The 11,986-nt window shown below is 37.2% G+C and overlaps 1 protein-coding gene across 1 annotated transcript; it reads right to left on the minus strand.

The window, feature by feature from the left end:
* Positions 1-1,965: 1,965 nt before the first annotated feature.
* LOC103148278 (sodium/glucose cotransporter 1-like) lies at positions 1,966-9,326 on the minus strand. Its single transcript, XM_007566970.2, has 15 exons — positions 9,127-9,326; positions 8,713-8,784; positions 7,805-7,909; positions 7,589-7,648; positions 6,716-6,820; positions 6,522-6,627; positions 6,050-6,130; positions 5,737-5,945; positions 5,181-5,316; positions 4,954-5,061; positions 4,734-4,884; positions 4,477-4,645; positions 3,775-3,990; positions 3,304-3,406; positions 1,966-3,118 (listed from the first exon to the last, which is right to left on the minus strand). Exons 1-15 carry the CDS (start codon positions 9,262-9,264, stop codon positions 2,904-2,906), a joined length of 1,974 nt encoding a protein of 657 aa, XP_007567032.1. The 5' UTR covers positions 9,265-9,326; the 3' UTR covers positions 1,966-2,903.
* Positions 9,327-11,986: the final 2,660 nt, after the last annotated feature.

Genomic DNA, 11,986 nt, shown 5'->3' on the forward strand with positions numbered 1-11,986 from the left:
AACAAATAAAATGACAAAACATCAGGGATTTATTAATCCATCACAGGCATACTTCCTAATCACATTTGCTATCATTTCGTTTGTCCTTCACTGGTTAAATATTACAGGGTTTTTTCAGATTTTTTTTTTTGTGTTATGCTGTTCGTAAACCTTCATGCAGTGTCCAGTGTTACATAATCCAATCATATGTAAACTTCAGAGTTCATGACAATGAAAAAAGCATTTATGGTGTGCTGTGGTGGCGCAGGGGTTAAGCACATGTAACTCTTCTTATTTTGTTGTCGGTCACCTAGTACAATACAGAATAAAAACTCTTCACAATGTGGCTTTGACTGCAGGCAAGTGAAAAATAAAAGACACGGTTAGCGTTGTGACTGAGTGGTCAGCCACGAACACCAACCGACGCAGCTCCCACTCATAGGGTCACATTTTTTCAGCCCAACCACGAGAAAAAAAACTTTACAAATTATATTTGCAGATGTTAAATATTCTCACAGTACTTCGTTAATTGTTGAACTAGAAAAATATGACCCTAATGTGGTGGGATGGTGTTCCACCATGCAGCTTCCATCTGGTCCTCGCCTGCTGACCCGCTCTCTCCCGGGTTAGGCAGTGTTTCCACCCCTGGGTAAGCTACCTGCTATTTAGCTTTTGATTTATTTTATCTGGATCCACAGTTAATGGGTTTTCTGTTTCAGGCACCTGATTGTGTTTTGGAGCTGCAGCGCTTTGGACGCTCTGCTGTCTTGTCTTCCCATTGTTTGTTTGGGCCGCTCTCTGCTAAACCTGTTGCTGGTTGGGCAGGCTGTGTGGGCGGGGCATTACTCCTCTGGTCCCATTGAAGGGCATTTGGAACTGGACGATGACAACAATTTGTTCCATTCTTTGAATGGAACAAATTGTTTCCTTTCCTTGTTTCCTTTTATAGTTTGTTTGTTATTGAAGTTTTCTTTTTGTTTTTTTACTAATTTCTTTTGCATTGCATGTTTTGTTTATTTCTTTTGGAATAATTGAACTTGTCCGTCCTTACCTCATGTGTTCCCTTTTGTTCCAGGGACTGAGTAGTAGGCCTGAAGCCTCGTTTTTACAAAAAAATGTTTTAAGGAAATTGTTAAAATATTGTGCGCTGCTCAGTCTGTGTTCGGGTGCATCTTGTAACTTTTAAAAAGATCTCCACCTCCTGGTCACTCTAAGTAAAAGAAGTGAAGAGCTGCCTCTCTCGTACCTACCTCCACCAGCGCTCCTCAGAATTCTGGTGGGGGAAGCCGCGCCTGACGGACCCGTTGCATGCAGTCACTAATCGCACCACTAGGTGGCTCCAAACAAATGCATTGATCAAAAAATCTCAAACACATACATACAACCCTACATTCATTTTGATCAAAACTCACACACACAAGTTTTTCTCTCTGTTACACACAACCCACATATGAAGGCCTTAATCCTCGACGCAGCTGTCGCAAGTACGATTCCCGGCATTGACAACCTTTGCTGCATGTCTCCCCCTTCTCTCATTACCCACTTTCCTTTCAATTAACTATCAAATGAAGGTCACTAGAGCCAAAAAAAATCTCAAGTATTTATATATTCATTGATTAACATCTTGAGCACTTTTTAAAAATGACAAGTGTACATTGTGCATTTTTTTCAATAAAATTTTAATCTTAATGCAATATTGAACAAAAACAGTGTAAATGTGTTCTCTTAAGAAAATAAACAGGAGCCAACTTGAAGCTCATGATAATTTATGAGCTTTTCTCAAGTGCACTCCAACTCGAACAAAACCAACAACAAAAACAAATATTAAGATGTGCAGTCATCTGGGAATATCTACAAATTTACAATAATTTTATATGATGTGTATATAGAGAATTGAGAAACACTTTATGCTGGCCTCTTGGTGTCTTATGGAGATCAGGACCACACACACAGTGCCAGACTGGGTTGGTCCTATTTTTTATTTTATTTTTTTTTAAAGACTCCAAGCAGTGAGGGGTCACACTTGTCAGTCAACTGTGAAAGTTTACTTTAACATGTTGGAAAGGAGACAGTCTCCTTTCTAACGTCCCAACATCCTTTGTGCAGATGATGTGGTACTGTTGGTGTCTTCAAGCCATGGCCTTCATTGTGGACTGGAGTGGTGGCCAGTCGAGTGTTAGGCAGCCTCTCTTCTAAATATAAGACTATTGTTTTCCACTGGACAGGGTGGACTGATTTTTTTTTTTTTTTAGGTCAAGAAGCCTCAAACACACAATTTCAAGCCCTTTGTGGTAGATAATCGGTACAGGTTCAATCTTGGTTCAGACACAAATGTTCCTCTGGTCTGTCTTGACAAAGAAAGGGCTGAGCCTAAAAAGTTCTTGATTTGCCAGTCAGCCTAAATTTGAGCCTTCAGCTATGACCAACATGTATAAATCATGACAGAAAGAACAACACGAATTGGGTTCCTTAGATTGTCAAAGTCACCCTCTGAGATAAAAAGGACCTCTGTCTCCTTTGGACAATTGTTTGTCAAAAGTGGACAGCTGAAATTGTTTAAGCATCTGATCAGGACTCTTCCTTGGAGGTCTTCCAAGCACGTCAAACAGGAAGGGGATGGACGTTACAGCAAATGTTTGAGTGTTAAATCTATATCCTTTTAACAAGTCTTATGTGTGTGATATAACTTGATTGACTGGTTTACTGAAGATGACAAATATAGTAAAAATGTACTTTTGTCTTGTGTGGCATCAGTACTCAACTTACAATGCAGGCTGAAATATACAGAGTTCAGAGATTCGAAAGTACCTTAGGTTGTATCAGAGAGTTACAGGCTAATTGATAGTTTTGTCATATTTTATACCATGGTTACAGCTGTTACTAAAACATAAATTATATTTAGAAGTATTTAATGCTGAGTCTGTCTAACCAAAGTATCCATGAAAGAACACAGCCACAGCCAGGAGAATGATGGCGTTTGCGTTAACAACGTTCCTCCAGAGAGGTTCTTCTGTTGTATCTGTGAGCTTCTTCTTCATCTCTGCCTCCTCCTCTTTAGTCATTTTCGGTGCTTTTGTCTTCTCCAATCCACAGAAGCACATTACTGCTTTCTTGCAGAATCCTGGCTCCTCCTCAGGTTCTGAAATAAAGGTAAAAACATTTTTGTTTTTTTTTCTCCCATCAGGAAAGAAACAAAAGAATATACTATTTACATTTTTCAAACATGTCTAAACAAAATTCAAGAAATCCATTATTTCCAGAGTTTAAAAACCCTGCGATTTAAAAACCAACAATATTTTAAACATAAATCTAACTCATCATCACCTTCCATATTCTTTTCATCCTCCTCATAGTTAACCCAATCATCCTGTTCAAGGTCGATTCTCTCCTCGGTGCTGTCCCTCAGACTCCAACACAGTCTATGCAACTGAAAAAATAAAAAAAAATATTTAAAAATTTTATAAATGTATATACTCCATTTGTTTTCTGTTTTTGGTCAGGTTGAATAATAAAAATCATATAAATGTGTGCCATCAGCTAAGATATCAGTATCACATAACAAAAGCAAAACAAAAGCAAAAGACATTGTGAAGATGCTGCTTGAAACTGATAGGACAAATCCTATGACAAGCCATTACTCCAAAAACAACATAAAAATTCAAGGAAATATAACTTTGAATATTCTACACTAGTATATGTAGAAAATGATATAAATAACATGGCTATGGGAGTTATTTTTCAAGTCGGTAATCACCGATAGATCAAAACCGGCTTTATCTTGCGTTGATCACTTACATGCTTATCGTCGATGGGTTTGGTTATGAGAGAGACTCCAATTATAACGATGCAGGTGATAGTAAACAGGATCAGCCCAAAGTACAGGTAGTGCACTCCACATATGATAGCAGGACAATCACTAGGGCTAACACAGTTCCCTGTCCCAAAGGCAAACTCAGCGATCATCCTGGTCAGACCTACAATCAGACCAACGATGAGTCCATAAAAGGCACCCTTACAAGAAAAATAGAGAAAAAATAAAGTTACAAGGGTCACACTTAGAAAATAAAAAATAAATAAATAATACAAGCTTCTTTTTGAGGTTTGACATGAAAAAAAAATAAATATTGCTGTTTGGGAATGATAAATTGTAGTTGCTCAGTGGATGTCCATAAAATTAGGTATTGTGAGTATCAAACACACTTGGATCAAATAAACTGCTTGCTACCAGCCTGTTGCATAGATGATTGAAAGTTGGTGAGGGAATTCAGACATTTTGAAGCAGAGATGCATCTAAAAGTTGCAGGATGGTAGCCTTTGGTGACTGGACTTGGGGACCCCTGGTTTAGATTATTCCACATATATTTATCATCATGGCATAGAATAGCATTTGTGCCCTGATTTAGCAAAATATTGTAAGCTGGTTCCAATTAAGTCTCAAAATTCCCAAGGCAAAGCTTATTATCAACAACAACTTTTCTAAATCAGAAGTAAACTCACAGCCTCATTGACTCGCTTCCAAAAGATGGCGAGAAGGAAGACGGCAGAAATAGGTGGAGCCAGATAGCTGATGATTGACTGGATGTAGTCAAAGAGCTGACCACTCTGGGCTGACTGCACCACTGGGATCCAGGCTATGCTCACACCAATGAGGAAGATGATAAACACCCTGCACAGTCGAGAACAAACACGCACATATCATAGATGTCACAAATGCAAACAGTATTCAAATTAAACACAAACCAAAACAGTTTTACCTGCCAGCAATCATCAGTTCCCTCTCTTTGGCACGAGGACGGATCTTAGTATAGATGTCCATGGTGAAGAGAGTACTAGCACTGTTAAATATTGAAGTGAGGGAGCTCATTAGAGAGGCCAACATCACTGACAGCATCAAACCCCTGAGACCTGCAACAGAGTTAGTAAGTTATGCAAAAATAAAATTAAATGACAAAGTTAACGTTTAAATCCACTCACCATTTGGCATAAGATTCATGACCAATTTGGGATAAGCAATGTTTGTGCATGCCACGCTAGAGCCACAGTATTTCTGACATTCTTCTGGGTCCACACATGCCACCACATCTGGATTAAGTTAAAATTAAATAGACGTTAGTTAGGTGTCTGTACCCTATGGAGGGCATTTCTGACAAGCAGGTTTGCATTATTCCAAACAAGTTAAGAGACTTCAAAACCTCACAGACCTGTATAGAGGATCCTGCTTATCATCCCAGGGAAAACCATGAGAAACATGGGCAGCAGCTTCAGGTAGGCACATAAAATGCAACCTGCTTTCACATGAGAGAGATTCTTGGCTGAGAGGCAACGCTGGACAATCACCTAGAGAAAAAAGATCCAGCTTTTGTCGCAAGTGCAAAAGACTACAGGCATCAAATGCATTTACAATAAACATCTATAGTGCTGCAACTGAAGCATCACATCCTATTCAAATAACTTTGCTAAATTCATAATGTAAACAATCAGTTCAAAGTAAAAATAGGATACAAACTTAAGCCAACTTTACATTATCAAATTAAATCAAGTTTGCAAAATATCTGTGGAGGATTTTTTTTTTACTATCAGCTGGCAACCTCTGACCAGCTCAGTAACTCTGTCTTAAAAAGTTAAGATAAAAAGAGTGTGAACAAATCAACTTTCAGATTTTATGGCCTTTTACAGTTTGTGGTATGTAGTAAAACCAGTTACTGAGTCAGAGAAAGTAAAACTTCCATACAGTCAAAGGTGGTGATCATTACCAACCTGATCAGTGCACCAGTACCAGATGGTCTGAACGGTGAGTCCAAATATCAGGGCAGGCCAGGGCAGGTCTCCATTTATCGGATCTCTGAAGAGGTGGAAGGCGTCTTCCCGAGGCTCGTAGCACTCTGCGCTGATGTTACCGGTGATTGAGGGAACTGACGTCATGTACCTGTGCTTCATATTTTCATAGCCTCCCACTTCGTTGAAAGCTGAGGATTAGACTGAAGTTTATGCTTCAGTTTCTCAATAATATGACAATAAAACAAACATGGGTACAAAAGTGAAATTATAAATAATGATTACTATTTATTACCAAAACCCATGAGAATGAAGGATCCAATAAGCATGATGACGGTCTGTAAGGTGTCTGTATACATCACTGCAGCCAGTCCACCTGAGATAAAACATGGCGTTAGCAATCTGTTACATTTTTCAGAGTACTATTTGAGAGATTTTATTTTTATGGAGATGTTCTTTAACCGCTTGACTTTTAAAAGATACAATCAGTTGCATTACATAGTGCAAATCAGCAACATTTTAGTACTTACTGTGGTCTATTAGTGTCTCACAGACACCTTTAGAGAGATAAGCATAAACTAGACAGTTAAGGCAGGGGAGTTAGGTTAACGTGACTTTGTTTTTAGATCTCTGCAGTACATGTGGCCTTGAGAAGACTTTCCCTTCCTTCATGTGCAATTTGCTTCGATAAGACTTATTTGTTGGCTAAGTTTATGAGGAAGATGAGGATCCATAAAAAGAAAGTGAATTTCTTCCTGAGGATGCACCTGTGACGGTGTACAGTGCAGTAATCGCCAGTAGAGCGATAACAGCAATGTAGATGTTCAGTCCAAGAGCCTCCTGGATGAAAATGGCACCAGAGAACATGTCGGCCTGGGAGGAGACAGACACAACATTTGACTTTGATTGCATTTCATTGTTGAAAACAGGAAGGTTTTAGTCAGCAGCTACACAAACTTACTGAGATCTTAGTGAAAGCGTACAGCAAGAGGGAGAGCACGGAGAGATAAATACGGATGCGCTGTCCTCCGAACCTCTTCTTCAGATACTCGGGCATGGTGACCACCTAGATACACAGATAGCGATGATACTTTGGTTTTTAAATTGCCAAAGTTTGGTAATCGTGGTACTTTTATTGTAAATAGAAAATACACTCACATGCTAACTTAATAGGTATGCATCTATGCAACAGCAGCTCAGAAACCATCTTGTAGATACAACAGATATATAGAGAGTCTAGATATAACAAGGTGTCTAGAATACCTTCTTTGAACACACAAGATGTCAGTCTTTGAAGCACATGGGCTACAACAACAGATGAACACCCTGAGCACCACTGCTGTCTGCTAACAACTAAAAATTGAGGCTGCATTTTACATAAAGACACCAAAATATGAAAATAATACTTTGGAAAATGCTCCCTTGTCTGACTAATCTTGATATTCAACATGAACATTCAGAGAGTATGGATTCCTTATGACTTCTATTGGACTAGGTATGGAGGATATTTTCTTGATAGACTATTGGTCCCCTTAAAAACCGAAGTCTATCTGAGTATTGTGACTTTTTGACTACAATATATCTTCTGAAGGCTTCTTCCAGCAGGATAGTGCAAAATGTTACAAAGCTCAAATGAAGTTCAGCTGGTTTTAGATTCACATAAATGCAACATGCGGCAACTGCATGATGCAACTATATCACTTTAGACCAACATCAAGGAGGAATACTTCAGACATCATTTTTGATCTATGCCAAAACAAAAATCATTTTGAAGGCAAATGTTGCTCTGACCTATAATTATCAAGGCGTCCCAAACAAAGTGTTCACAGCTTACCCCTGCTTTGATGTAGATTGGTACAAACAGCCATCCGAGAATGACCATAAGAACAAGAGCCTGCAACACACAGAACCACAAGAAGCATTGAATAAAATAGAACAAGATTATTTGCTTTACTTTTTTTCAAATCAACATTTATATTGATCTGTAAACTTTAAGGTCCCCTCTGAGGGGGAACGTCTGTGCTTGTGTTATTGACAAAGGATTACTCACGTTCCACTCAAATCCACAAATGGCAATGCCAGAGGCAGCAGCGGTACCAGCGATCCCTACAAAGTGGACGCTGCCAATGTTGCTAGCAAAGAGCGATGCCCCAATCTGTGGAGAACATCGAACAATGAGTGTCAAAGAAAAAGACACATTGAAAAAAGATATGCTGAAGAGAAAACGTGAGATAAATTGGAGAGAACAATGTGCTTCTACAAAATAAACATTTATTTTTAATGCACACAACACAGAAATAACTGTTTTAGACTTAGATACTGCATCTTGTTGTCAATGTGCGCAGTGGTAAAACAAATAGTTTTCTGTACCGACTTTATGTGTCATAACAAAGATCTAATTCTGACAGTTTGGTGAGAATAGAACCAGATGAACAGACTTTAAAAGCACTTTTCTCAGTTAAAAGTAGGTTTGGTGGTGCTTGCTTTATGAGAATGTTGCAATCTGATTGACAAAGAAAATTATTCTTCTTCAGTACAGTTCATGCTATTTGCATAGAAAAATAAAAAGTAGGGTTCATCCAGTGTTTCCCTTTACTCCATTTGAAAAAAAAAAAAAGATATATCAACATTTACTTTAATATTTAATATTTCTCGTTGGCAATAGACTGAAAATTGCCAACGAGAAGATATTCCTGTTTTGTATTAGTTTTAACTTTACAAGAACATGGATTCATTTAGTTTCCTGACTCTGCATAACCAGTCTGACTGGGATTTTATCCAGTAAGAATAAACAGAGTGGTTTAGGTTGTTGTTCTGTTCATCTCAGGCTGCAGATAATGAAATAAACAACCCAGTAAGGATCAGATAATTACTAACTATACCATTGGTAGGCATAATAAAAAAGCACTTTGTCTGTGCAGATCTAATTTTAATCTTATCATGTGTTAAGATACCCACCGGCCACCACACCATACTCCTCCCTGCGAGGAAGAAGCCACCCACAGTGGATCGATTGGTGCGGACCATGGCCTGCAGCGAGAAAGCAGAATATCTTAGGCAATCCATAAATCTGAGCAAGAGATGCCCTAACTCTAGTTAAAATCAAATTGCTTCACAAAACTCAATGCATAGATGAAGGCATGTAAAAATTCTCTGATCTGACAAACACTTTTACTGTATCGGGATGCTAAGTTAGATTCTGAATTTGCAAAACATTTGTCCACTGCTTTTATGTTTCATCTGCATGACAAATCTCTCTAAAACAGATAAAGTAAGACAAGAAGAAGTGTAAAGGTTTATTTGAACATAAAAAAGCTAAAAAAAAATATATATATAACAAAAACCCAACCATGAATACTTTGTAAAACTCACCCATACTCCCACAGCCAGGACAACCACAAAGTAAACAACAATAACGGAGATGTCTGCTGCATTATTGAGAGCCGATGCAGGCGATTGCTTTTCCGTGTTTCTTACGATGCGGGAAAATCCAAAATAATCCCAAGACATTTTGCTCAGAGTGGGTGTGCAGCGAAGGAGTGCTACTGGAGTCTGTCCTCAGTGACTGCAACACGTGCACAACACTTACCTTTATATCTTTTGTGTTTGTGTGTGTGACAGAAAGAGGGAGGGATGATTGATAATGGGTTTATGTGTGTGTTCTGTTCTGCACAAAGAATGAATGTCATCTAAAAGTGAAGCTCCAGTTTTTTGCCATTTTGCTGTTGAGTCTTTCATAAGTTTGTTTTGTGCAGTTTTAATACAAATGTTGGGAAAATACATAAAACATGACATATTCTATGTATTTAGTTGGTATGAAATTCATAACAAGTTAATAACTTTTAATGTTTTTGCGTGTTTTTATTGGTATCTATCAAACAGATTAATTGATTAAACAGATTTGCATAATGCTCCACTTTCTGATTTTTCTATGAAAATCACTGCCCCACTGAAGATTATACAAAATTCAGCAGCAAGAATGCTGCCAGGTGCAAGTAAGAAATTTCTTTTCTTTAAATTGATTTTTTTTTGTATTTTTATTTGCCAGTTTTAATACAAACTATTGATATGATTATCTTACAAACTGTCTTCAGAGAACAGTAATCCATTCCTACATGTGGTTAAAGCTAAAACAGATGCTGAGGCATCATTAATTAATTATGACTCTTCTTTGTAGTAGTCTGTCTGAGCACCTGAGGGCAGCTTAGAGCACCGATGTTTCTGAAAGCAAACTAGCAACCAAAGCTTTGAAGCATGTTTTCTTCTTTTTTATTTATTGATTTTTTGCAGCTCAGGAATTCAAGTTTTTGTTTTAGGCTAACTCTCTATAAAATTTGAACTCTGTTTATACGTCCTTGGATAATTACATTTTCAAATTGTTTCAGGTGCCTTTAATATCATTGAACTTTTTAAAAAAGATTTTATAGCATTTGTAGCCTTTATTTACAAGTAGCTTGACAGGAAGCAGGGCAGAGACAGAGGAGGTGGACATGTCATTATGGGCTCAGGTCAGGAATCAAACCCAGGTCAGCTGGATTACGAGCGATAGCCTCTGTATGAGGTGATCCACCATTCAGACAGTTTTTAAAATGTATTTTTTATTGTTTTTTATCTTTATGTGCCTCGTGGTTAACAATTTTCTATTGTTTTATGTAATTTCACATTTAATCTGTTACTGTTTCGTCATTCACAACTGAGATTCGATATGTTCAGATTGTATGTGACCTTTTATACTAGTTGACTGTTTTTTTGTCTGTTTTGTTATTGCTTCCTGTTTGTGTACTTGTTCCTTTGTGTTACACCTGTAAATCTCTCTGTGTTGTTGATTGTATAAAATGTTTTCTATTAATTAAATTAATCTGGTGATTGATGATAAGTATTATTTTTTCTGTTAGAAACAAGCTTGGCTGCAGCTATAATGCCCAGTCAAACGCAGTTACATTACCTGACTTTGATTAAATGTAAATTGTCTTTACGTCAAATTAAATTATAAGGAGGTACAGTAAATAATTACTTTGATCTTGACAAACCGAGATGGAGAATAGTGCATGTAGCAATTTATTGAACTGAAATCCCCCACTAAAGACTTTTACTATCAATCTCCTAAAACCTTAGAGATAGTGTACTGAAAGATGTTTAAAATGTAAATTTTTGCAGCTTAATTAACACAAAGTTGCATGGTTTCTGTCATTATTCATGTTTCATCATTATTTTACTTGTTCCAGGATTGTATTTCATTTGTAATGAGGTTCTCACAATTTCTCAATCAAAAATAGCCAAATCAAGATTTTTTTCTTGATGTCTGTCATGTTTGTGAAATTTGACTTATTGACAAATTGCGTAACGTAACTGAATAGCATTCAGATCTTAGTGAAAACTGTTTTTCATCCACATGTTTGCCAAAAGAAAACCCAACTTTATCTCAAACTGTAAGACAAACGAAAAGCACTTAAATTAATTTTCACTCCACTACACAAACTGTTTATGTTCCTAATAATAATGGGTTTCTTATCAGCTTGTTAATAATTAGCCTTAGGAAGAATGAGGTAGGGCCAAAAAAAGGGAATAGCAACCCTCGTCTGCAATAATTCATGTGAATTATGAGACAGTTGGAGACGCTGGAGTATTTCAAGGCTGTTGTTTATTTAACCTTAAAAATAATTTCAAATGCATACATGGAATAATATAAAAGCAACATTAAAGGAAGCAACAAAACAGACTCATGTTTTCTGTTCATGTTAATAAAGCCTACAGCAGTGACCAGAACTTATACAACAGTATTTTTGTCATTTAAATCTATTTAGTAGATGTTGCATAAAACAGCCACTAGATGTCTCTGCAGCACCACAAACCCAGGCGTGCCCTGTGGGACTCGTCCCTTTTCCATCAAACCTAAATCAAATCCTCAACCTTTCCTTAATATGTTTGATACAACCAGCTTCTTCAGTAACTTGTGGATTACCTTTCCTAAGGAGGGTGCAGTGACTGGGTAGCAGTCTTTGTGTCGGCTGAATTAAAAATATATTTTTTATTGGTTTAAGTAATATGCTTTTTATTTTTTTAGAGTCATTTGCTTAAAGTCATGATCATCGAAATGACCAAAAATAAATAACTGAAATATGTTAATTTAATTTATATAATTCCACAGCAAAAATACTCAACTTCACTGAGATCTACTTCTGAAATTCAAGCAGAAATCAGGTGAAGCTAAAGCTATTTCTAAATCAAATTT

Source organism: Poecilia formosa, unplaced genomic scaffold, assembly GCF_000485575.1.
Source record: "Poecilia formosa unplaced genomic scaffold, Poecilia_formosa-5.1.2 Scaffold6, whole genome shotgun sequence".
Taxonomy (NCBI): domain Eukaryota; kingdom Metazoa; phylum Chordata; class Actinopteri; order Cyprinodontiformes; family Poeciliidae; genus Poecilia; species Poecilia formosa.